Source organism: Cydia splendana, chromosome 25, assembly GCF_910591565.1.
Source record: "Cydia splendana chromosome 25, ilCydSple1.2, whole genome shotgun sequence".
Classification (NCBI taxonomy): domain Eukaryota; kingdom Metazoa; phylum Arthropoda; class Insecta; order Lepidoptera; family Tortricidae; genus Cydia; species Cydia splendana.
This window is the reverse complement of record NC_085984.1, coordinates 413,915-441,471: the sequence shown is the minus strand read 5'-3', so window position 1 is coordinate 441,471 and position 27,557 is coordinate 413,915. Positions and strand designations below refer to the sequence as shown.

At 45.2% G+C, this 27,557-nt stretch overlaps 2 protein-coding genes across 2 annotated transcripts in view; one reads left to right on the top strand and one right to left on the bottom strand.

Annotated features, from left to right (window-relative positions):
• Positions 1-254: 254 nt before the first annotated feature.
• LOC134802634 (collagen alpha-1(I) chain-like) lies at positions 255-8,044 on the bottom strand. Its single transcript, XM_063775269.1, has 14 exons — positions 7,741-8,044; positions 6,867-7,078; positions 6,224-6,330; positions 5,719-5,845; positions 4,958-5,073; positions 3,676-3,778; positions 2,744-2,850; positions 2,163-2,318; positions 1,891-2,007; positions 1,619-1,735; positions 1,347-1,463; positions 1,075-1,191; positions 803-919; positions 255-647 (listed from the first exon to the last, which is right to left on the bottom strand). Exons 1-14 carry the CDS (start codon positions 7,875-7,877, stop codon positions 255-257), a joined length of 2,043 nt encoding a protein of 680 aa, XP_063631339.1. The 5' UTR covers positions 7,878-8,044.
• Positions 8,045-8,575: 531 nt separating this feature from the next.
• Positions 8,576-27,557, top strand: part of LOC134802867 (protein ERGIC-53) — a 30,465-nt gene continuing 11,483 nt past the window's right edge. Inside the window, exons 1-5 of the mRNA XM_063775602.1 lie at positions 8,576-8,790; positions 23,035-23,189; positions 23,977-24,149; positions 24,401-24,516; positions 27,106-27,270. Of these exons, the coding sequence (XP_063631672.1) occupies positions 8,631-8,790; positions 23,035-23,189; positions 23,977-24,149; positions 24,401-24,516; positions 27,106-27,270 (769 nt within the window). The 5' untranslated portion in view covers positions 8,576-8,630. The remainder of the gene's footprint in view (positions 8,791-23,034; positions 23,190-23,976; positions 24,150-24,400; positions 24,517-27,105; positions 27,271-27,557) is intronic.

The following is a 27,557-nucleotide window of genomic DNA, read 5'->3' as shown; positions in this document are numbered from 1 at the left end:
TATGAAGCCCCGATCGATCGGGGCACCCGCAGCCGTCTCGCCCACCCTCAGCGAGAGTGAGAGAAGAACACTAACCTACGGGGCCTTAAGCTAACAGAATGTATCCAAAGTACATATTATACCTGTCCAGCTTGCCCCGTCTGCCCCTGCAAGTCCGCGGTGGTCCGGTACGAGCCGGCCACGATGGGGTCGTTGAAGCGCAGGGGAAGGTGGTACTGCGAGGGCCCGGGGTCGCGGATCTGTGGTGCAACATGTTACCTGTCCAGCTTGCCCCGTCTGCCCCTGCAAGTCCGGGGTGTTCCGGTACGAGCCGGCCACGATGGGGTCGTTGAAGCGCAGGGGAAGGTGATACTGCGAGGGCCCAGGGTCGCGGATCTGTGGTGCAACATGTTACCTGTCCAGCTTGCCCCGTCTGCCCCTGCAAGTCCGGGGTGTTCCGGCACGAGCCGGCCACGATGGGGTCGTTGTAGCGCAGGGGAAGGTGATACTGCGAGGGCCCAGGGTCGCGGATCTGTGGTGCAACATGTTACCTGTCCAGCTTGCCCCGTCTGCCCCTGCAAGTCCGGGGTGTTCCGGTACGAGCTGGCCACGATGGGGTCGTTGTAGCGCAGGGGAAGGTGATACTGCGAGGGCCCAGGGTCCCGGATCTGTGGTGCAACATGTTACCTGTCCAGCTTGCCCCGTCTGCCCCTGCAAGTCCGGGGTGTTCCGGTACGAGCTGGCCACGATGGGGTCGTTGTAGCGCAGGGGAAGGTGGTACTGGGTGGGTCCGGGGTCGCGGATCTGTGGTGCAACATGTTACCTGTCCAGCTTGCCCCGTCTGCCCCTGCAAGTCCGGGGTGGTCCGGTACGAGCCGGCCACGATGGGGTCGTTGTAGCGCAGGGGAATGTGGTACTGGGTGGGCCCGGGGTCGCGGATCTGTGGTGCAACATGTTACCTGTCCAGCTTGCCCCGTCTGCCCCTGCAAGTCCGGGGTGTTCCGGTACGAGCCGGCCACGATGGGGTTGTTGTAGCGCAGGGGAAGGTGGTACTGGGTGGGTCCGGGGTCGCGGATCTGTGGTGCAACATGTTACCTGTCCAGCTTGCCCCGTCTGCCCCTGCAAGTCCGGGGTGGTCCGGTACGAGCCGGCCACGATGGGGTCGTTGTAGCTCAGGGGAAGGTGGTACTGGGTGGGCCCGGGGTCGCGGACCTGTGGTGAAACATGTTACCTGTCCAGCTTGCCCTGTCTGGCCCTGCAAGTCCGGGGTGTTCCGGTACGAGCCGGCCACGATGGGGTCGTTGTAGCGTAGGGGAAGGTGGTACTGGGTGGGTCCGGGGTCGCGGATCTGTGGTGCAACATGTTACCTGTCCAGCTTGCCCCGTCTGCCCCTGCAAGTCCGGGGTGTTCCGGTACGAGCCGGCCACGATGGGGTCGTTGTAGCGTAGGGGAAGGTGGTACTGGGTGGGTCCGGGGTCGCGGATCTGTGGTGCAACATGTTACCTGTCTAGCTTGCCCCGTCTGCCCCTGCAAGTCCGGGGTGGTCCGGTACGAGCCGGCCACGATGGGGTCGTTGTAGCGCAGGGGAAGGTGATACTGCGAGGGCCCAGGGTCCCGGATCTGTGGTGCAACATGTTACCTGTCCAGCTTGCCCCGTCTGCCCCTGCAAGTCCGGGGTGGTCCGGTACGAGCCGGCCACGATGGGGTCGTTGTAGCGCAGGGGAAGGTGATACTGCGAGGGCCCAGGGTCCCGGATCTGTGGTGCAACATGTTACCTGTCCAGCTTTCCCCGTCTGCCCCTGCAAGTCCGGGGTGTTCCGGTACGAGCCGACCACGATGGGGTCGTTGTAGCGTAAGGGAAGGTGGTACTGGGTGGGTCCGGGGTCGCGGATCTGTGGTGCAACATGTTACCTGTCTAGCTTGCCCCGTCTGCCCCTGCAAGTCCGGGGTGGTCCGGTACGAGCCGGCCACGATGGGGTCGTTGAAGCGCAGGGGAAGGTGGTACTGGGTGGGTCCGGGGTCGCAGATCTGTGGTGCAACATGTTACCTGTCCAGCTTGCCCCGTCTGCCCCTGCAAGTCCGGGGTGGTCCGGTACGAGCCGGCCACGATGGGGTCGTTGAAGCGCAGGGGAAGGTGATACTGCGAGGGCCCAGGGTCCCGGATCTGTGGTGCAACATGTTACCTGTCCAGCTTGCCCCGTCTGCCCCTGCAAGTCCGGGGTGGTCCGGTACGAGCCGGCCACGATGGGGTCGTTGAAGCGCAGGGGAAGGTGGTACTGGGTGGGCCCGGGGTCGCGGACCGGGATTTCGTCGTAGGTCGGCGCTTCCTTTGAAGGTATCTGTGCGGTGAAAAATGTAATTTAGCAGCAAAACATGGCGAAGCTTAATAATTATAGATGAGTAAGTACTAAGGGTCAATATCACGGGCGCTTCAACCGCTTAATTTCTTTGGATACATTTTTGTCGAAGAGTCTTTTCTGGTGGTCAGGGATGATGAATAGTAGTCAAAAATGTCAAAAATATCATTAAAATAGCAACTTGTCAAATGGATGCTTCCCCTACTTTTCCCCATTTTGATGTCCCATTTTCCGGTTTTTCATTGTTATTAGAAAAACGGTTGAAGTTATACATAAGTTCGTACCCTCATACTGTAGGGGCACGATGAGACTATATGCATATTTGCCGCTGTGTACCTGTTGCCGGCGGTGTGCCCTCACACTGTAGGGGCACGATGAGAGCAGTATGACGAGGTGGGTAAGTGTACCTGTTGCCGGCGTTGTGCCTCGTGCAGTAGCTCGCGGAGGGCAGCAGTGTGTCGAGCCACAGCCGCGGCCAGCGCGGGGCCTGTTAATGCGGTCGCTGGTTCTGGGCCTGCAAGGTAATAAGTGGTTAAGGATACTACTAGGGAACTAATCAATTATTTAGCATAAGTGCCGATCACCATAAGGTACCTTTACCCGTGGAACGCAACGTATATACATATATAAATTCTAAACTGAACTCATAGGCTTTCGACTGCGTGACTCACAAAATTTAACTGAGCTGGATCACATTGGGATACGGGGAGTTGCCTTAAGATAATAGAAACCTATCTTGATAAAAGAGCTCAAGTCACCGTATTAGATTCATATGACAGGACTACTAAAACAGTAAAAAGAGTACAGTCAAATTGTGAAATAAATCGACAAGGGGTACATCAAGGCAGTGTGCTGGGACCACTATTATTTCTGGTATATGTAAATGAATTCCCCTTGATGATGTCACTATCTTTGTCTCTGAAGAGAACGGGTCAGATATAGCCAACGAACTACATAATACCTTAACTCATGTAATTGATTGGTTGTCGACTTTAAATCTAAGTGTAAACCTAGAAAAACCGGCCAAGTGCGAGTCGGACTCGCACAAGAAGGGTTCCGTACCATTATCTATAAAAACGGTCACCCATCCAATTACTGACCCCGCCCGACGTTGCTTAACTTCGGTCAAAAATCACGTTTGTTGTATGAGAGCCCCACTTAAATCTTTATTTTATTCTATTTTTATATGTATTTGTTGTTATAGCGGCAACAGAAATACATCATCTGTGAAAATTTCAGCTGTCTAGCTATCACAGATCACGAGATACAGCCTGGTGACAGACGGACGGTTTTACCCTTTGGGTACGGAACCCTAAAAAACGAAAATGGTCTGACTCACCGAGCAACAGGTCGATCTGTGTAGAATGCGGGGCGAGCGCGGCGCCGCGAATGAATTCGCTGCTCGCCACCGAAGGCAGGCTGTCGCAGCGAGACACCGAGCTCTAACACAATAACAATATTCATTCATTTACAAAGGTAGGGATTTCTATTAAGTTTCATATTTTTAATACGCAAGTGTGTCGAAACATTGGAAACTCGACTAAACAAACTTACATGGGTAATTCACTCCAGCTAACACTGAATATAGTTGAATTATCGAGAAGATGGAATTGCATTTGTAGTGGTTGTATGCTGATAGTACAAGAAAATAGAAAATTCAAATATAGAATGCCTGTAAACAAACAATACTACTAGATATGCAATTCCACGCTCTCGATGATTCAACTATACTAATTAACGTTCAAAATATCCTGACTCGGTCACAGAATAAATAATAGTACTAGGTACAGAGGGTTCACTCTCTAACAAAACGCGTCTGTTACGACAGACATGACCGCAAGGTGGCGCAAGCGCGAGCAGGCGTCCGTTCCGTAGAGGTGCGCGGCAAAATTGGTGTGGACCGCATGCACTTGTAGCGACACGACGAAATCGTGGAGTGAGTCACGCCCGACACAGTTCACCGCCCTTTCCCCAGGGCCGTCTTAAACTATGCTGGGGCCCTCGGGCACATAAGAATTTGGGGCCCTTTTGGAAAGTAAAGAAAGCTAATTAAACTAACATTTTTTCACATCACCTATTCGGAAACGGGCTTTTTCTTCCCCGCTAGGAGGGATCTAAGTGGCACTTTTCTGTTCTAGGACATTGTTTTTGTTATTTTTTGCATTCTTATTTTAGCTTGAATAATATTTTGAAACATAATAATTTGTGTCATCACTAAGATTTTTTTATTTTCCTCATAGTTGATGTGAAAAGCAGTATGTGGCACACGGTATCAAAATTATTTTGTCTTGGGCGTTAACACTTAAATCCCTCATTACGCTCAGGATTCTACTTTAGAATCCCTCACTACGTTCGGGATTCTATTGTAGAATCCATCGCTTCATTCAGGATTCAATGTACGCCCTTGACGGAAATATACCATTTTGATCCCTTGTAACACAAAACTACTATTCTACTATGATCTTCTATTTATAATGGGTAATCAAATATATTGTTATTGTGTCCTTCGGGGCCCCGTGAGGATGGGGGCCCTGGGCACGGGCCCCGTGTGTTCTTATGGTAAAGACGGTACTGACTTTCCCTCTCCCCTACCATTCGCTCGGTGACCGGTGTGGACTCACCAGGTCGCGCCGCCAGTCCCCGTCCACGGCGTCCTCCCCGCCCGGCCCGCCCCCTCCTCCCCCTCCCCGGCACACACCCCCTCCCACACCACCGCACACACCCAGCGCCGCCGCCTCTGCACACAACACAACGATTCAGTTAGGGTTCATCCATTAATTACGTCACACGATTTTCTAGGTTTTTTTAAAGTTTGTGACTCCCTCCTCCCCCTTGTCACAACATGTCACATTTTCTTAACCCCCCCCTAAACGTGTGATGTAATTAATGGACGACCCCCTTACTCACTATAACAACCGACTTCATATTTGTATAAAAATAATATTTATTTATATGTATGTATAAATATGACGACCATAATGATCATTATATTCACTTTCTTTTATTTCAATATAATGAAAATACCTACAGACAATATCGGTTCAAAAGTCCTAAAACCAGAAAATATTAAAACAATTGACTGGCCTGTACTTTTTCTAAATGTCGTTTCAAAAATAGCAGAAAAATCCATTGTTAATATGAAAATGAATTTAACGAAATCAACCAAAACTAGCACTAAACAAACATTACAAACAAGCTATAGATGGTCAAGCAAATCTTGTCAGTAGAAAAAGGCGCGAAATTCAAATTTTCTATGAGACGATATCCCTTCGCGCCTACATTTTTCAAATTTGCCGCTTTTTTCTGCTAACAAGATCTGCTTGACCAACTATAATAATAATATTATTATTTAGTTAGAATATAATGATTGTTATAGCCGTACCTGCCAGCCACCCCGGCTCGCTCCACGCCGCGCCCTCCCCCGCGCACCACTCCCGGTCATCCCACTCCTTCCCCACATTCATCTCATCATTCTGGGGCACAAATGCCTCATTGTGCCCTCTATGGGGCTGGGGCACATCGAGGTCTTGGTAGCACGAGTTATAGTAAACCACACTTGCATATTTTGGGTCGAATTCTGTATGTTTTGTGTATGTGGGGTAATTTGAGTCATAAGTAGGGTAGTGTTGAAAGTTTTGATTCGAGTATAAGTCTTGCTGTATTTTATTGTAGTTGTTATCAAAGATAGGACAATTAGCGTCTTGAAGGTTTTTTTGAGGGTATGTTGGAGAGTTAATGCCTAGATTTTGTAAAGGATGTATTGGATCATGTGTAAGACAATTGCGAGTGGGGCATGGTGGATCAAACGTGGGACATGATGGATTAAAAGTGGGGCACGGTGGATCAAACGTGGGGCACGATGGATTAAAAGTGGGGCATGGTGGAACTTGGGTAGGTTCAGTGTTCCAGAGGCGGTGGCGCTCCGCCCAGCGTTGGATGGACCAGCGTGGCGAATAGGGGCTCCAGGGGGGCTCCGATTGAGATGAAGGCTTTCCTGTGGAGGATAATAAATGAATTTTGTATTAAGCAGAAACATCTGTGAACAGGCCTCCATAGGTGAGTAGCAGCGGGGAGACACTCTTGACTTCGGGCAAACTCGGCTCCAGTCGGCTTAGCATTGCTCCGAGCAATTATCAGGGTTGACACCACTTGACGTCCTTTTGCGTGCACAACTACAGATAAGATAATGACTTGAATTTTGACAACCCTTAATAGCCAAAAGGGATAGTGCCATATATTAGAAAGGGATAGCATGATTCGTCCCTAAATTGCTGTCAAACTTTGGTTTTGTAGGTAGTGACTTTTCTGTACCATAGTACCATTATTTATTCTGTGTCAGTAGGTAGCAGCGATCGGACCGGTGTCCTGAATGGTCGCCAGTTTGAGTCTTGCAGTTCATGGTGAATTTTTTCTATTAATATAAAAAAATAATTTAAATTAAATTTGCTAGTAGTAGCGCTCTAGTAGTGCGAAAAAACATAATGAATTAAAAATAAAAACTCTTCCATATTCATAGCCACTTAAGTATACCTGTCTCAGTTTTAAGGACATCTTTCAAGATATCCTGCCCCTCCACCGGGGGCTCGTCCGACTCCGAGGCTGTCCCAGTCTCCGCCTCCACAAACGCTTCATTCAGGTTCTGCTGTTCCTCGGGCTCTGCAGGTTCTGGTGCTGCTGGGACTGGTTCCGCTTCTGGCTTCTTCGGTGCCGGTGCAATGTTGTAGGTCTGGTTCAGTTTTGCACTGAAATGGGGTTGATACTTGTCAAATATTTTATAGATCAGGGGTCACCAATTAGTTACTTCAGGGGTCCGGTTCTTAAAATAAAATGACTATCGCAATCCGTTTCTCCTTTGAGTTTGTTAAATAAATTAGGTCTGCAGTCCAGATGCGGACTGCGGTCTGCCATTTCGTGACCCCTGTTATAGATAGTGTCAGCATAGGTTTTGATTGTTTCTATGAGATTTGGCTTAACCCTTCATGTGCCAGGATTTTTTCACTTAGTTTCCTCGTATATGACCTTGGCATATGAGGGCTTAAAGGGCTAGCATCTCGGCCATAAAGAGAAAATAAAACATAATGTGACACCAGCACTCTTGGTAGGAGGGGTAGCCCTATGCCCTTTGCCCCCCCTACTCCCAACACCCTCTCCAAATCGACTGTCCATATAGGCTAGGGGTTATAATTGTTATAGGGGTTATGTTTCAGTTCATGTTGTACATGTGCTGTAGGTGCATGGACATTTCGAGGAAATCTAAGTTTTGGACCCAGGATATAAGGAATAGAATTCGCTGGCCCAATCTAGTATGAAACTATGTTACGCAGCATTTCATAGCCAAAGTTTATGCTATTTATGTATTTAAATGTAACTAGACCTATTTATGACTCTCAGTCTAACCACTTACTTGGTACTTTTACTACGTTTCTTATTAGAATCCTTCGCTTCACGTTTCTGGGAGCAAAACTTCCAGTTTTTCTGTTTCCTGTAAAATTCAAGTTTACAAATAGCCACCAACTCGGTTTTGGGCTTTTTTGAGGTCATTTTGTGAAAAAATAACTCTTAGAGTTGTAACAGAACACGCTAAATCTAGATATCCTATTAGAAGTTGTGGGTTTCGTGACTTTGCGTGTAAATTTTGTTTATTTTTGCCGGTAGATTTTTTCATTTATTGACAATGCTGAATCGAACCACAGATGATAAAAAAGACGGTGAAAGGCATGGTGAAGGCATGTGAAAGGTGACCAAGGTGACGTTCAAGAAAATCCTTATTTGTGGGAAAAAAACTATTTTTTATTATCTGCCTGTCTCAGAAGGAAGTACAATAGAGAGGCTGATAATAAAATTTTGATTTACATTTTTCGCGATAGACCCTCAGTACATAAAAAAATATATTTGATTAAACTCGCAGTTGGAACCCGTTTTAGACCACTCTATTTTTAGGGTTTCGTACCCAAAGGGTAAAAACGGGACCCTATTACTAAGACTCCACTGTTCGTCTGTCCGTCCGTCTGTCTGTCACCACAGATGATTTACTTGTGTTGCCGCTATGTTGTGTTTTTGCGTTAATAAATAAATTGAAAATTGAAATTGAACCCCATTTAAGTGGGGGCTCCCAATACAACAAACGTGATTTTTTTGCGTAATGGTACCGAACCCTTCGTGCGCGAGGCCGACTCGCACTTGGCCGGTTTTTTTTTTCTGACAACACTGTACTTCCACGTTCTCTTGACAATGTCACGACAAACTTCACTCGGTTCAGTTTTGACGTGACACGAACTGGGTTGGTCGACGAAAATGTTCTCAATAAAACTATTGTTCTGTGCGTTATTACTATGCTTCACAGTGCGTGCCAACAGCCAGACGGTGCATAGACGATTCGAGTACAAATACTCATTCAAACCACCTTATTTGGCCCAGAAAGATGGATCTGTTCCCTTCTGGGAGTATGGAGGCAGTGAGTATTCGACCTTTCTCATCATTTTTACTGTTGCATGAGGATATTTAGCCTTTAAAGTGAATGTAACTTGTAGTCCAATCATATTTCTAGCTTTTACTTAAATATTTTGTGTCACAAAAGCGTTTAAATAAACATTTTTCGTTTATTGTTACGCTTGTTATCAGATCAGTTAGACACGTCAGTAATATCTGTCAGTGATGACAAGGACGGTCATATACGGGCAGTGCAAAGTGCGAGGGAGATAGCGGACTGTCAAAAATCGTGTTTTTTGCCTTCCAACTCGACAAAGCGGCAGGGTGTGAAATTACCCGCTTCTTGTATGAAAATGAGGCTCATTTACTAAAATACAGTGTTTCTAAACGCGTACGGAACATGGTAATACTAGCCGTCACGAAAATGTGCAAACATTTCTGTACTTTCACATTTAAATTTGAATACTTTGGTGATTTATTTATATTACTCCTGATTAAATGCTAGATTGGACTATTATTAATTATAATTAACAATAATTATCATTATTGTTAATTTTCAATAATGATAATTCAAGCGAGATCATATGAATACACTGCATCTATTTATCCTATGCACAACCCCATGGGGGCTCACAAAGCTCCTATAGCTATTACACTTCTTAAATAGCTACAGGAGTTCCTAGTCATATTGGAAATTCACCAGTATCAGCTACCCCATACTTAGTCGTCGAAAAAAATGATGAGGAGGACTATACAAAATATGTTTCTGCTTAACCCTTTGAGAGGCAAAGACAGCCAAAGAGGCTTCATTCATGATCGAGTTAGCATTTTTGAGACTGAATGCCGCAGTGAGCTTGTCAAAAAACGAGATGAGCTTAAGGCTCGGTCGGCCGCCAACCTCAATTTCCTACAACTATATTGGTACTATTAGAAGTATTTGAACAGATTAAATTATTTTTCAGAAAAATATTTTAATTTGTTTTTATCAAGTAGAAACACTACTATATAAATTATAAACTATATAGGTGGTGTGCTGACGTGCCCAAAATGCGCTCGAGTATTTAGCAAGAAGATAGTTGGTCAGGAGAGCATCATCATAATAGGCATGGCGTCCTAGGATTAATGCAAAAACTTCGTATCTTCAGCTGTACATTGTTTAATTAAAAGTTTTAAGTTTAAACATCTTAGCAGCCAACCATGAGTAATTGATTTTCTTTGCAAGTTCATAACTTCATAATTTAAAACAATGCAGTCTGTAAAAGTGGGTTATTCATGGTTTTATATGTAGTTGGAGTAACGTAAGAACTAAGTTAAGTTTAATGAACCAACTGCCAACTGAATAGGCCAGCAACCGAACTGGCTAAGGTCACTCACGAGCATTCCTGCACAAGTGTAGATGGATAGAGTCTCCAAAGGACGATTGCAGGGCTCCTGTGCAGGACATCGAGTACATCATTCAGTACTGCCCAATTAGCAAATACGACGGAAACCCTGCAGACTTGTTTACCCTCAACAGTGACATAATCCCATGAATAGTATGGATACAGAACGATTAGAACATCTTTATAAACAACAGAACAATTAAGCCATACGAATAAACAAATAAAAGTTTAATGAAACAATGATACAAAAATAACCCTTTAATGACAGACAATATCATCAAATGATTTATTCAGCATAAAGTTTAGAATTTTAGTTGAATAAATAACGATTATGCAAGAAAGTCATAAAGGGCTTGTGTAACTATAAATTCATTGATTTGACTTTCCGTCACAAATTTTAAATATCAAATACATTCTCATGTGATGCCAAATACTTCAGAATCTTTTGTCTTGCTATTTTCGTTTTTAGTGCACCTTCAGAACTCCACTAGAGCAAAGTCAATAGGCTACAGTGTCTGCTTTACACCAAGTGCTTGTTTGCCACCATTATGGTATAAAAAAACCTTGAGTAGTCTACACCAGGGCTCGGACCCCTTTTTTTTTTAAACCCCGAAATAGCCCAATATTTTGAATTATTTTATGCTCTGTACGCAGGACTGGATCATGTATTTAGGTAAAAACTTCGTATTATTAGATTGTCCCATTAAAAATGAAATAATAAACCAAAGAACGAAAACGAACGTAATAATACCGGTATTTTTGTATGGAGCAAATACCGGTTTCCGAGCCCAGCCCTAGTAGCACGGTCGCATTTTTATCATTTGTCACCATGCCTGTCACGTTCTAACAAGTATGTAAGTACGAAAGTGACGGGCATAGTGATAGTCGATAAAAATGGAACCATGCTGAGCCCGCTGGTCTATACAATGCATGCAAAGTTAATTATCATAAGAAATTACGCATTTTGGCCAAGCGTATAAGAAAAAACTCCACAGCAGAAAGTAATCAAACTAAATTGAACATTGTCCAAACATGCATTTCTTAATAGGTTATTAAAACTGATGCCGTTGCAAAATAAGCTTTATTGATTAAAATCAGTGTGAAATTTTCTTTGTAAGCATACAGTATGTGAAATAAATGGTAATTGAGGCCTGACACCAAAACCGACGTGCATTTTACGCCATCATAGCACTTTGGCGTGTCCTCATTAAATACAGTTGTTGACGAAGCATAATGTACAGTCTTTTGGCTCTTGGTTCTATCATAGTTACCTACTCTTCGAAAGCCGCAAAAATATGTGGCACGCTCTTATGGCTCTACAAATAAGATCGTGTCAGATATTTTTGCAGCCTTCGTTGTGTAATATATTATTCCAGGTGACTGTACACTTGTACAGTGCGACATAAAATAGTAGAAATTAAATGAGGGCGCCACTTTCTACGTAACTGTCACATTTTTGATGTAAAAATGCTTAAACATGGCAATAATTTAGTATGGAAATATTTTGTTCCATTTTATTCAATTTCTACTATTTTATGTCGCACTTTAGGTTGTGTTACATTTATATTCGAATCAAACATCATTTATTTTTTGATAACTAAGGCCCATAGATAGACCTTACAGACATGATATAGGTACTTAAAGTCTAATTGTTATTCGAAATGATTATTTATTTATTAGGTACATTTGATTATTGATGAGGAAATGGATATTCCGATGTAATACTATCTACTTCTTTTGTTACTTATGCTTTTTTTTGACATTTAGATTTTATTCTAGAAATTCTAGACTAGTATTTTTTTATACAATCTTTTTAATGTTTGACGATTCTTTTGTGAAATTCTTAGTGTTAAATTTGATATGTATAATAATCCAATTTTATTATGGAATAATATTAACATCAATAAATTGCTCTGATAATTAGATTAAGATTAATTACGATTCATAAGAGCTTGTTGCTAGGCCTACATGAATAAAGTATATTTTTGATTTTTTGATTTTGATAATGTCAAAAATTTTCAAATGAATGCCTGCAAAAAAAAAACTAGAAAATTTACTATGTGATACTAATAAAAATTAAGTAAGCATGTGCTTCATACTATCTTTACTGTACACTTGTATTAAACTAAATGTATTTGAGACTGTATCTCCATGACAATAAAGTTTAAATCAGGATGTCAACATATTTCATAGTTATTCCATGTTTCGGCAGTAGCCTTCATTTCATTTATGGCCACGATTAGACACACACTGTAAAATGATTACTTTGATAAAGGTTATAAAGATTGAATACTAACTTAGTTATCTTTTTTAGGGTTCCGTACCCAAAAGGTAAAACGTCCGTCCGTCTGTCTGTCACCAGGCTGTATCTCACGAACCGTGATAGCTAGACAGTTGAAATTTTCACAGATGATGTATTTCTGTTGCCGCTATAACAACAAATACTAAAAACAGAATAAAATAAAGATTTAAATGGGGCTCCCATACAACAAACGTGATTTTTGACCAAAGTTAAGCAACGTCGGGCGTGGTCAGTACTTGTACTAGTACGTGGTGACCGTTTTTTTTTTGCATTTTGTTTTTCGTTTTTTTTTTTCATTATGGTACGGAACCCTTCGTGCGCGAGTCCGACTCGCACTTGCCCGTTTTTTTACTGAATTTTAGACCTTACTACATGATAATAAGAACTAACAATAGGTGTTATAGTAGTTACGTTGGCACTATCGATATAGGTTTTTTCTATTTAATATTGTATACTCATCTATTTGATTACATTTAAAATTTTGCACTGCTCAGCTAAGATGTCAACAGGCCTCATGGCTACCAGCGCAAAAAATATTACAGGCAGCGCTCGGTAATCCGGCACCCGATTTTTTCCCACTTTGCCGAATTACTGGAACTGCCGGATTATTGGATTTGTAATCCTGCACACACTTATATTTTGGAAAACCAACACTTATATTTTTTAATTAATGTTACAAACCCTTGCTATACTCAGGATCTTATTCGCCAACTACTTTATTATATCCCACACAAAATGACAGTTTGATAGGCGATAGCAATTCGTCAAAAATCAGGGTTGGTAAAAGTCTATAGTCTGTATCTTTACTTTAGGTATTTAAATAAACCATTTTTACATTTTTGGGTAGTTATAACATTTATTGGTTCTCTCTCCAGAACCAAACTCACAGATTCCCTTCAGCATGCATTGAGACTCAAATGGAAATGGGCAGGCCACATTGCTCGATTTAATGACAAAAGATGGACACTTAAAACAACAACATGGTCAGGGCCTATAGCACAAGGAAAAAGGAAACCAGGCAAGCCACGAAGGCGTTGGGCAGAAGATATTCATAAGGTCGCAGGTGCAAGCTGGATGGAGTCAGCCAAAGACCGTGAAAAATGGCATGGGTTGGAGGAGGCTTTTACCCAAACGGGGTCCATATAAAACTATCATCAAATAATATATTTATAAAACTGTTAAAACTATGGAAGTAATAAAGCTTTATAATAATAATAATAATAAATGTCAAAAAAAAAAAAAAAAAAAAAAAAAAAAAAAAAAAAAAAAAAAAAAAAAAACTTGACGCCGTCAACGTCAGACGCGTTTTTTACTAAATTTTCCTTTTATATGCGATCAAATATGTTTTTACTGGCTTTTATTACATTTTAGTTGATTTTTTTTTGTGGAAATGTTACCTTCACAATAATGCGACACTTCGCAAAAGGATACGTGACCGCAAAAAATGTAACTGTACGAAACTAGCCGACAAACAATGGTTGAATGACAAAGGAAAATGATTACACGAAGTAAAGCGCGTTCACAAGCGTCTACCACAGCCAACGCACGCCCACCACCCTCGCCCGTCTCGTCCGTCTCCTCACAATCATCGGGCGATGAATTCGCCACTGCGCCCGATACCAGCGAGTCGAGCGACGAGTGCGGGCCGCCGCCGCCGCCGCCACGACCACCAGCGCGACGCGGGCGGCCACCGCTGCCGGCACGCTTGGGGCCTGCGGGACATCTTGCTCCGCCCACGGCTCCCGCTGCCGGTGGTGTAGTGCGTCGCATGAGATGGTCTCAAACCATGAATGAGAACGTCATGCGCGCCTACTATGGGGCTACAGAGGGGGGAACCGACTTATGCGCGTACCGTGTCCGAATGCTTCCACTGTTTCAGACCCTCGAACCAACCATCGACGTGACTGCGCAACGGCTATCGGATCAGGTGCGAGTCATCCAGCGGCTAAAGCGGTTGGATGACTCGACACTTGATCGGCTTCGCCTGGAGGCTCTCTCTGCTCGCGCAGCCTCCACCTCGGTGCGAGACCCGCCCGCCACATCGCCGGATCCGGTGCCGGCACCCGACCAGGCACCGGAGGCGCCGCGGGTAGATCTCTGTGCCGACGAGGAGGAGTTCGCGCAGAGTGTGAGTAGTACAGCCAATGAGCAACTGAGGAGGACTTTGGATGAGGCGATTACGCAGTATCGCTCCACACCCAATACTAGGCCACGATTACCACGTTTGCCTATGAATAGACACAATCTAGCGCTAATGGGAGCCCTAAACGCTTTACTAGAGCCATATTTGCGGACTAGTAAAGATTTAGATGATACGCACGCGATCATGTATTGCGGAGCCATCGCGGCGTGCCGTGTTGCACGAGTCAAGTTTCCGGACTCTGAACGTGCACCTAGGACCGCCGGGGGTGCCCCCGCATGGCAAATACGGATCGAGCGACGTATCAGCTCTTTTAGGACTCTTATCGCAAAGCTGATCTGCTTCAGGGGGGGCAACAATCGCCCCCGAGTAATGCGCTTTGTAAACCAGGCATTCGCGGGGACGGATATTAGGCCCCGCGACTACATGGCCAACATTACGGAGCGCATCGACTTTCTAAAGCAGAAAGTCTATGCATGGGCAAACCGTATTCGCCGCTACAGAGAGCGTGTGGACCGATTCCAGCAGAACCGTCTTTTCCAGAGTGACCAAAGGAAGATGTACCGAAAGTGGGAGGAAACCAACCCTCGTGCGTCCGACTCGCAGCCACCGGATGCTACTGTCATGAATGACTTCTGGCGTAGCATCTGGTCAGTGCCTGTCGGACACACCGAGGGGAGTTGGATGAGTGTTGTCGAGCGTGAGTGCGAGTCCATCGAACCTATGGGGGCAGTCACCATCAGCCCCGATGACGTAAGTTGTGCCATTCGCACGGCCCAGAACTGGAAAAGTCCTGGGCCGGATGGATTGCACAACTTCTGGCTAAAATGGTTCCGATGCTCACACTCCTGCTTGGCAGCACAATTTCAACAAGCCCTCGAGCTTGGTTTTCCCCCACCTTCCTTAACAACTGGTGTCACCTTCCTGCTCTATAAGTCCGGTAGTACCACGGAAGCGAAGAACTACAGACCCATCACATGCTTGCCTACACTCTACAAGCTCCTTACATCCATTTTGAGAGCAAAAATCAACGCGCACATTGTCGCAAACAATATTTTGGCCTCTGCTCAAAATGGATGTAGGGTTGGGTCCCGTGGTACTAAAGAGCTCCTCCTCATAGACATGACCATCTGCCAACAAATCCGGCGGAACAGGGGGGCCCTCTCAGCAGCCTGGATTGACTACAAGAAGGCCTATGATTCGGTGCCTCACTCATGGCTGGAGAGGGTCTTAGAGCTGTATAAAGTTGATACAGCTTTAAGAGCCTTTCTAAGCGCGTGTATGAGGCAATGGACCACAGTCCTTCGTCAACCAGGAGGCGGGGATGAGAGCCCTGGCCCGCAGGATTTTATAAGGATTGAGCGAGGAATATTTCAGGGTGATAGTCTGAGTCCTCTGTGGTTCTGCCTAGCTCTGAATCCTCTCAGTACCTTGCTGAAGGATTTAGAACTAGGTTGCCGGCTTCGGAGAGGGGGTGAAGTCATTTCTCACCTTCTGTACATGGATGATCTCAAATTATTTGCACCAAATAGCCAAGACTTGGTGGATCTACTGAAAACTACCGAAGTCTTCAGTAATGCCATCAACATGGAGTTTGGTGTCGATAAATGTGCGGTTATGCATGTACAGCGGGGGAAAGTTGTAAATTCAACAAATTTACAACTTTCTGAGACAATGTCTTTCAGATCCATCTCTGAATCAGAAACCTATAAATACCTTGGCATGTCACAGTCGTTGGGTATTGAGGAAGAAGGTATTAGACGGTCGGTGAAGGAGCGCTTTTTCAGTCGGCTCACAAAAGTCCTTAACAGTCTTTTGTCAGGAGGCAACAAAGTGCGCGCCTTCAACGCCTGGGTAATGCCCCTACTCACATACTCCTTTGGCATACTAAGGTGGACTCAGACCGAGCTGGACGCCCTGGATCGGAGGGTCCGGTCACTGCTTACCACACATCGCATGCTACACCCACGCTCGTCAGTTATGAGATTGTACATCCCACGGAAGTGTGGAGGCCGAGGCTTCCTAAACGCCAAGGATCTCCACAACCGCGAGGTGTACAATCTCAGGAATTATTTCCTTAGCAACGAGTGTGGGATGCATCGTGATGTGGTGGCAGTAGACAGGAACCTCACGCCGCTCTCCTTGGCAAACGAGAACTGGCGCAAACCTGTGGTACTAAGTACTGCGGATCGCAAGGCGGCATGGGAGAGTAAGGTGCTACACGGGCGGTTCTACAAGGCCCTCACGGGACCCGATGTGGACCTGCTCGCGTCGGTGAACTGGTTACGATTCGGGGACCTCTTCGGAGAAACCGAGGGTTTTGCCTGTGCAATTGCGGACGAAGTGATGATGACGAACAACTATCGGAAATATATCCTGAAGGACGGTACGGTCGACATTTGTCGGGCATGCCGCCGTCCCGGAGAGTCACTCAGGCATATTATCTCCGGTTGTTCTCATCTTGCTAACGGCGAGTACTTGCACAGACATAACCTCGTAGCCAGAATTATTCACCAGCAGCTTGCCCTCCTATACGGCCTTGTGGACCGCGAAGTGCCGTACTACAAGTACTCACCTGCGCCAGTTCTCGAAAATGGTCGTGCCACGCTCTATTGGGATCGATCTATCATCACTGACAGGACTATTGTAGCCAATAAGCCTGACATCGTGCTGATAGATCGATCGCAGCGCCGGACCGTGCTCGTCGACGTCACCATCCCCCATGATGAGAATCTCGTGAAGGCCGAGAAGGACAAGTCCAGCAAGTACCTAGACTTAGCCCACGAGATAACCGCTATGTGGGATGTTGACTCGACGATCATTGTTCCTATAGTCGTGTCAGCGAACGGTCTCATAGCGAAGAGTCTCGACCAACACCTAGAGAGACTCTCGCTGGGTGGTTGGATCAAGGGTCAGATGCAGAAGGCGGTAATTTTGGACACGGCGCGTATAGTACGTCGATTCCTCACTCTGCGGCCCTGACCACCGGCAGCTTGGACCCTGCCCCGCTGCCGGCGGCACCCTAGGTTAGGTTTTTTATAATGTGTTTATATATTTTTGTTATGTTTTGTAAGTGTTTTTATATTTTACTTTTATACTCACATTGTAAAACCCTAACCTAAGACCCTAATTGAATAAAGAGAATAAATGTCACAGTCGTTGGGTATTGAGGACGAGGGTATTAGACGGTCGGTGAAGGAGCGCTTTTTCAGTCGGCTCACAAAAGTCCTTAACAGTCTTTTGTCAGGAGGCAACAAAGTGCGCGCCTTCAACGCCTGGGTAATGCCTCTTCTCACATACTCCTTTGGCATACTAAGGTGGACTCAGACCGAGCTGGACGCCCTGGATCGGAGGGTCCGGTCACTGCTCACCACACATCGCATGCTACACCCACGCTCGTCAGTTATGAGATTGTACATCCCACGGAAGTGTGGAGGCCGAGGCTTCCTAAACGCCAAGGATCTCCACAACCGCGAGGTGTACAATCTCAGGAATTATTTCCTTAACAACGAGTGTGGGATGCATCGTGATGTGGTGGCAGTAGACAGGAACCTCACGCCGCTCTCCTTGGCAAACGAGAACTGGCGCAAACCTGTGGTACTTAGTACTGCGGATCGCAAGGCGGCATGGGAGAGTAAGGCGCTACACGGGCGGTTCTACAAGGCCCTCACGGGACCCGATGTGGACCTGCTCGCGTCGGTGAACTGGTTACGATTCGGGGACCTCTTCGGAGAAACCGAGGGTTTTGCCTGTGCAATTGCGGACGAAGTGATGATGACGAACAACTATCGGAAATATATCCTGAAGGACGGTACGGTCGACATTTGTCGGGCATGCCGCCGTCCCGGAGAGTCACTCAGGCATATCATTTCCGGTTGTTCTCATCTTGCTAACGGTGAGTACTTGCACAGACATAATCTCGTAGCCAGGATTATTCACCAGCAACTTGCTCTTCTATACGGCCTTGTGGACCGCGAAGTACCGTACTACAAGTACTTACCTGCGCCTGTTCTCGAGAATGGTCGTGCCACGCTCTATTGGGATCGATCTATCATCACCGACAGGACTATTGTCGCCAATAAGCCTGACATCGTGCTGATAGACCGATCGCAGCGCCGGGCCGTGCTCGCCGACGTCACCATCCCCCATGATGAGAATCTCGTGAAGGCCGAGAAGGACAAGTCCAGCAAGTACCTAGACTTAGCTCACGAGATTACCGCCATGTGGGATGTTGACTCGACGATCATTGTTCCGATAGTTGTGTCAGCGAACGGTCTCATAGCGAAGAGTCTCGACCATCACCTAGAGAGACTCTCGCTGGGTGGTTGGATCAAGGGTCAGATGCAGAAGGCGGTAATATTGGACACGGCGCGTATAGTACGTCGGTTCCTCACTCTGCGGCCCTGACCACCGGCAGCTTGGGCCAAGCCCCGCTGCCGGCGGCACCCTAGGTTAGGTTTTTTATAATGTGTTTATATGTATTTTTTATTGTTTTGTAAGTGTTTTTATATTTTACTTTTATATTCATATTATAACAAACCTAACGTAAGACGAAAAATAAATAAAGGAAATAATAATAAGAGGCGATTACGCAGTATCGCGTCACAACCAACTCTAGGCCCCGATTACCACGTCTGCCTATGAATAGACGCAATCTAGCGCTAATGGGAGCCCTAAACGCTTTACTAGAACCACATTTGCGGACTAGTAAAGATTTAGATGATACGCACTCGATCATGTACTGCGGAGCCATCGCGGCGTGCCGTGTTGCTCGCGTCAAGTTCCCGGACACTGAACGTGCACCTAGGACCGTCGGAGGTGTCCCTGCATGGCAAGCGCGGATCGAGCGACGTATCGGCTCGTTTAGGACTCTCATCGCAAAACTAATCTGCTTCAGGGGGGGCAACAATCGCCCCCGAGTAATGCGCTTTGTGAACCAGGCGTTCGCGGGGACGGATATCAGGCCCCGCGACTACATGGCCAATGTCACAGAGCGCATCGACTTTCTAAAGCAGAAAGTCTATGCATGGGCAAACCGTATTCGCCGCTACAGAGAGCGTGTGGATCGATTTCAGCAGAATCGCCTTTTTCAAAGTGACCAAAGGAAGGTGTACCGAAAGTGGGAGGAAGCCAACCTTCGTGCGCCCGACACGCAGCCGCCGGATGCTACTGCCATGACCGACTTCTGGCGTAGCATCTGGTCGGTGCCTGTCGGACACACCGAGGGGGGTTGGATGAGTGTTGTCGAGCGTGAGTGCGAGTCCATCGAACCTATGGGGGCAGTCACCATCAGCCCCGATGACGTCAGTTGTGCCATCCGCACGGCCCAGAACTGGAAAAGTCCTGGGCCGGATGGATTGCACAACTTCTGGCTAAAGTGGTTCCGATGCTCTCACTCGCGCTTGGCAGTACAATTTCAACAAGCCCTCGAGCTTGGTTCTCTCCCACCTTCCTTAACAACTGGTGTCACCTTCCTGCTCTATAAGTCCGGTAGTACCACGGAAGCGAAGAACTACAGACCCATCACATGCTTGCCTACACTCTACAAGCTCCTTACATCCATTTTGAGAGCAAAAATCAACGCGCACATTGTCGCAAACAATATTCTGGCTTCCGCTCAAAATGGATGTAGGGTTGGGTCCCGTGGTACTAAAGAGCTCCTCCTCATAGACATGACCATTTGCCAACAAATCCGGCGGAACAAGCGTGCCCTCTCAGCCGCTTGGATTGACTACAAGAAGGCCTATGATTCGGTGCCTCATTCATGGTTGGGGAGGGTCTTAGAGTTGTATAAAGTTGATGCAGCTTTGAGAGCCTTCCTAAGCGCGTGTATGAGACAGTGGACCACAGTCCTTCGTCAACCAGGAGGCGGGGGTGACCGCTCTGGCCCGCAGGATTTTATAAGGATTGAGCGAGGAATCTTTCAGGGCGACAGTCTGAGTCCCCTGTGGATCTGCCTAGCTTTGAATCCCCTCAGCACCCTGCTGAAGGATTTGGGACTAGGTTGCCGGCTTCGGAGAGAGGGTGAAGTCATTTCTCACCTTCTGTACATGGATGACCTCAAATTATTTGCACCAAATAGCCAAGACTTGTTGGAGCTACTGAAAACCACCGAAGTCTTCAGTAGTGCCATCCACATGGAGTTTGGTGTCGATAAATGTGCGGTTATGCATGTACAGCGGGGGAGGGTTGTAAATTCAACAAATTTACAACTTTCTGAGACAATGTCTTTCAGATCTATCTCTGAATCAGAAACCTATAAATACCTTGGTATGTCACAGTCGTTGGGTATTGAGGACGAGGGTATTAGACGGTCGGTGAAGGAGCGCTTTTTCAGTCGGCTCACAAAAGTCCTTAACAGTCTTTTGTCAGGAGGCAACAAAGTGCGCGCCTTCAACGCCTGGGTAATGCCCCTACTCACATACTCCTTTGGCATACTAAGGTGGACTCAAACCGAGCTGGACGCCCTGGATCGGAGGGTCCGATCACTGCTCACCGCACATCGCATGCTACACCCACGCTCGTCAGTTATGAGATTGTACATCCCACGGAAGTGTGGAGGCCGAGGCTTCCTAAACGCCAAGGATCTCCACAACCACGAGGTGTACAATCTCAGGAACTATTTCCTTAACAACGAGTGTGGGATGCATCGTGATGTGGTGGCAGTAGATAGGAACCTCACGCCGCTTTCCTTGGCAAACGAGAACTGGCGCAAACCTGTGGTACTAAGTACTGCGGATCGCAAGGCGGCATGGGAGAGTAAGGTGCTACACGGGCGGTTCTACAAGGCCCTCACGGGACCCGATGTGGACCTGCTCGCGTCGGTGAACTGGTTACGATTCGGGGACCTCTTCGGAGAAACCGAGGGTTTTGCCTGTGCAATTGCGGACGAAGTGATGATGACGAACAACTATCGGAAATATATCCTGAAGGACGGTACGGTCGACATCTGTCGGGCATGCCGCCGTCCCGGAGAGTCACTCAGGCATATCATTTCCGGTTGCTCTCATCTTGCTAACGGCGAGTACTTGCACAGACACAATCTCGTAGCCAGGATTATTCACCAGCAACTTGCTCTTCTATATGACCTTGTGGACCGCGAAGTACCGTACTACAAGTACTTACCTGCGCCTGTTCTCGAGAATGGTCGTGCCACGCTCTATTGGGATCGATCTATCATCACTGACAGGACTATTGTAGCCAATAAGCCTGATATTGTGATAATAGATCGATCGCAACGTCGGGCCGTGCTCGTTGACATCACCATCCCCCATGATGAGAATCTCGTGAAGGCCGAGAAGGACAAGTCCAGTAAGTACCTAGACTTGGCTCACGAGATAACCGCCATGTGGGATGTTGATTCGACGATCATTGTCCCGATAGTCGTTTCAGTAAACGGTCTAATAGCGAAGAGTCTCGACCAACACCTTGAGAGACTCTCGCTAGGTGGTTGGATCAAGGGTCAGATGCAGAAGGCGGTGATCTTGGACACGGCGCGGATAGTCCGCCGGTTCCTCTCTCTGCAGCCCTGACCACCGGTAGCTTGGGCCTTGCCCCGCTGCTGGCGGCACCCTAGGTTAGGTTTTTTATAATGTGTTTATATTAATTTTTATGGTTTTGTAAGTGTTTTTATATTTTACTTTTATATTCATATTATAAAATAACCTAACTTAAGATGAGAAATGAATAAAGATAATAATAACATTTATTGGTCAACCAACCAAACACAAAACCGCCAGGTTCAGTCACTGAACGACCTGACTTTAACCTACATTATTTGATCATGTAATGTTTTCATCTACCCTCAACTGGCTTAAGGAGCCATTTGAGGGTAGATTTTGTTTACTTTTATTTAAATACCTAAAGATACAGAGTATACCTTAGGGAAGGGAGATCGCTGCAGACTTTTCTTGGTCTAACTCTAATATGTAATCCAAATCCTATATGTTGAATATGCTCGTGTCTCCCTTGATCTAATTTATAGCGGAATTATGATTCAATGCTAGTTATTAAGGCGAAGTTATGTATGTATTAAAGAGAATTTAGGGTAGGTATTGCCTACCCTTATTTTTAATTAAATGCAACATTGAAAACGGGGTTTGGCCTCGGGGAATGCTCTTGCAGAGATATTACTCTACTGACCTACTAAATCCTTAGAGCATTTAATAACCTGAGTCGCCTTTAAGGGTAAGCTCTTAAAGCTTCTCTCTCTGCCGAAAAGCTTGCACAATTGTGCAAACTTTTGTATGGACTGACGTTTATCTGACATGGCTATTTGTACGTTACGTAGAAATCATGTAGAAATAGCCATACATTTGACGTGCCCCTCCCCCGCAAAAATCGGCAGACTGTTTTGTACAGAAAATGACAGCCAAGGCGTCTCCAGTTACTAAATGCTCTAAGACTAAACCACTCAACCTCTAAAACTTATTCTGTCCCTTTCAGATGCGATAGCGTCAGGCGAGAGCGTGCGGTTGGCGCCGTCGCTCCGAAGCCAAAAGGGCGCCATCTGGACGAAGCAGCCCATAAACTTCGACTGGTGGGAGGTCGATGTCATGTTCAAGGTCACCGGCAGAGGGCGTATCGGTGCTGATGGTCTGGTGAGTGGGTACTTTACTGTAGTAGTCGATTTTGAGGTTTTCGGGGGTAAAACGGTTAGATGGCAACATTGAATAAAAAAATACATGGCCGCCGTCTTGTTTATCAAAATGTATGTCTTAGTGTTTACAAGGTCTCTATATCTGAAAATAAAAACGACTCCTAAGAAAATCGCATGGTGTGTATATATATGTTCGCGATAAACTCAAAAACTACTGAACGGATTATCATACGGTTTTCACCGATCGATAGAGTGATTCTTGAAGGTTTTGTGTAACCCGTGCTAAGTCGGGGCGGGTCGCTAGTATAATTACATACCGTAGGATAATAAATGTGAGAATAAGACACATTACTTATATTAAATATATTGAAACGGTATTCTTTTATTACTAGAAATTTTTTCGACATGTCTGCCCATAACATTCTCATGGGAATTACCTACTTGTAATTGAACGAAACATGTTGAGCAATAGCAATTTCCAACATAAAAAACTACACCGAACGACCGGTCCCGGCCTAGTGGGTAGTGACCCTGCCTGTGAAGCTGATGGTCCTGGGTTCGAATCCCAGTAAGGGCATTTATTTGTGTGATGACACAGATATTCGTTCCTGAGTCATGGTTGTTTTCTATGTATTTAAGTATACAGTATATCGTTGTGTGGGTACCCACAACACAAGCCTTCTTGAGCTTACTGTGGGACTTGGTCCATCTGTGTAAGAGTGTCCTATAATATTTATTTATTTAAAAACATGGGTGGTCCGATTGAACCCGTTTGTCTGTCTGTCCAGGCGTTCTGGTACACGTCGGCACGCGGCGACTACACCGGCGAGGTGTTCGGTTCGTCGGACCGATGGAACGGTCTGGCCGTCATCTTCGACAGTTTCGACAACGACAACAAACACAACAACCCGTACATCATGGCGGTGCTGAACGATGGCACCAAGGTGTTCGACCATAAGAGGTGAGTAAGACATTTTCTTTATCTGCCTCTCTATCGTTCTATCAATCGAATAAGCAAGAGTGATAGTGAGGCAGAAACCGAACTTTCGACAGTCGTGTTTCACGGTAGGCCATGTGATTGACCTAGTGACGCATGATGTGTCATTGATGATGTCAATGAGGTTTGTTTACTGTATGTGCTAGTGGCGCCACCTACGCAGAGCTTTGCCTAATATTCCCTATTATTTATTCAAGTACCTTGTTATGTTACAGTGACGGCACGACGCAGATGTTATCCGGCTGTCTCCGCGACTTCAGGAACAAGCCGTTCCCGACGCGCGCGCGCATCGAGTACTACCAGAACACATTAACTGTGCACTTCCACAACGGTAACTATCCCTCTCGCACACTATGCAGGAGACAAGGCGAACATATATGGTGTCGACTTCAGGAACAAGCCGTTACCGACGCGTGCGCGCATCGAGTACTACCAGAACACATTAACTGTGCACTTCCACAACGGTAACTATCTCTCTCACACACTATTCAACAGACAAGGCGAGCATACCTATATGATGTCCACTTCGACAACGGTAACTATTATATGTCTCCTTACCAATAACAAAATAAATAAATGTACTAAAGGACACTTCCTACAAAACCGAAGTTTGACAACGATTCAGGGACGAATCATGCTGTCCCTTTCTGATGTATGGCACTATCACTTTCGGCTATTTAGGGTTGTCAAAATTCAAGTCATTATCTTATCTGTGGTCGTGCATAGTGATTGCAATCCGGATTATTCGAAGTTCAAAAATCCGGATTTCGGAGCGTTTGAAAATCCGTTTTAAAATTCGGATTTTGAAAAGAAAAAACCGGTTTTTCGGATTTTTTCCCACCAGTACTAATTTGCTCAAAATTAATGCTTATGCGAAATAAAAAGCGGTGCACATGAAGCGGTAACGCGGGAGAGCTATTGCCAGCCGGGTATTGCGCGTCGCGCACTCGCTCGCACCTGTATGCTTGCCCCGCGTCCGCTTTTTTTATTGGCGTAGCAGCCCAAGTAACAAAATTTGGTACTATAAAAGTCCTGAGAACGTTTTGGAGCGTGCTAATTAGTGTTCATGATTAGCACTATAATGGTGTTGTAAACGTTTACAAAACCTCAGATAGGTCCTAGTTTTATCACTGATTTATTCTATAAACATTACATAAAAGCTCTCACAGTGATAAATCAGCTCTATGGTTGAAATGTAAAAGTGACGAGAAACGCTCTTTAGTACTAAAATAGTGCTGTCTGCAACGTTTATGTCGCAATTTGGAATTATAAAAGTAACCAATGAAACATGTTTATAGTGCTATTTTGCACCGTAAACGATCCCAGTGATCTTTTTTATCATACTTGCGTCGGGGGTGCCTAAAATATTAAATAAGTTCATTCGCCATTGTTTCTTAAAGTGACATATTTGTATTTAGGTAATAAAAAGGATGTAAGTACTAAAAAGCATTTGTGGACCGTTACTGCCGGTACATTGTACATGCGAAAATAATTGTATCGATAGAATCATTATGCTGATTTCAAATTTAACAATGCGCTCTTTAATTTTATATTATATTTAATTTAATAATTTTCATGTTTTAATTAAATTAAAATTAATAAAATAAGGACTTGTTCCAACTGTGGCTGCTATAGTACACATAGGCTCCAGCCGTGCCGCTAATGTGCTATTATGGCAGAAAACAGCAGCCATTTTTTTTAAGTTACGATTTAAGTTATTTAGCAACGTACCAGGTAACTTTTATGGTACTATATAGCACTATACTTAGAAAAACTTTCATGACTTTTAGAGAACTCTTCTAGCCTTATAGCGATGTTAAGAGAGCTTTTAAAAAGCTAAAACGTTACGTAATGGTCGTGCAAAGTCCTTTTATAGTGCAGATTGATCCTCTAATAGTGTTTACGATACTGCTACAATACAATACAAGACGCATTATTAGTGCAAAATAGGTACATAAAAGCATCAGTAAAGTCGTCTATAGTATTAAATAGTACCATAATCGCTTTTTGCATATCTATTACATTGCAGCACTTTAAAGATTCTTTTGTATGATCCTATAAGCGTTCTAAGAGCTAAATTATAGTACTTAAAAGGTCTTTAACCTTATAGAAACAAGACGCTTTGTTAAAAACCTTTATAGTACAAGCAGTCACACTGGTTACCATTATAGGCCTACTATATCACTGTTTGGTGATAAAATGCCTTAGTTATAGAACCTTTTGTTACTTGGGAGTGTACGTATGTATTTTGTTTTTATGATTTTTTAAAGATTTTGTTATTGGCGTAGCAGTGTACGCATTCTGTTTTTTTATTTTTAATAAAAACAACTTAGTTTGATTGTTTGTTTCACTTTGCCTTTAAGCCACATATTCCTTTCTTAAAATCCGGATTGAATCCGAACTTCGGATTTCGGTCAAACCAAAATCCGAAAATCCGGATTTGAAAAATGTTCACGGATTTGCAATCGCTAGTCGTGCACGCAAAGGGACGTTATGTTGTGCCAACCCTAATAATTGCTCGGAGCAATGTTGAGCCAAACGAAGCCGAGAATGCCCGAAAGGAGGAGTGACGCACCACTGCCAATAATAAAAGTGCTGTTGACGGGTGTGTTGTGAGTTATCATAATCACTCACTTGCTTTTTAGAACATGACAGCCACGGTGACTATGAAAGAAAAGAGCGACCATCTGCTGTAGTTTTTGGTTTTATGAATCTTCTAGTGGTATACATATTTTATGACAGAATACCATCGTATACATATTTTATGACAGAATTCGTATTCGCAAAATCCATAAAATATTTTTCTAGATTGACTGACTGTCATTAACATAGATATTTATAACCTAAGTAATGTTTTTAATACGTCGACTAAGGCTAAAATAAATATTAAAATACGATTAAATTGTATCGTTTTGTGCAGGTATGACGAACAACGAGGCGGACTACGAGCTGTGCTTCCGCGCCGAGAACGTCGTGCTGCCCCGAGGCGGGTACTTCGGCCTCTCGGCCGCCACGGGAGGCCTGGCCGACGACCACGACGTCGTACATCTACTCACGTCTTCTCTACACAGCACGCAACAGGCTGGTAAGAAGATGAGATATTTATTTCAGAGAAATTAACATATACAAGTAGAAGAAATGAGTTTGAGTCCAATTGTGGTGCCGTGACCAGGATTTTAGCAGATATCAGAACACGTGCTACCCAGAGGTGGATACTTCGGCCTCTCGGCCGCTACGGGAGGCCTGGCCGACGACCACGACGTCGTACATCTACTCACGTCTTCTCTACACAGCACGCAACAGGCTGGTAAGAAGATGAGATATTTATTTCAGAGAAATTAACATATACAAGTAGAAGAAATGAGTTTGAGT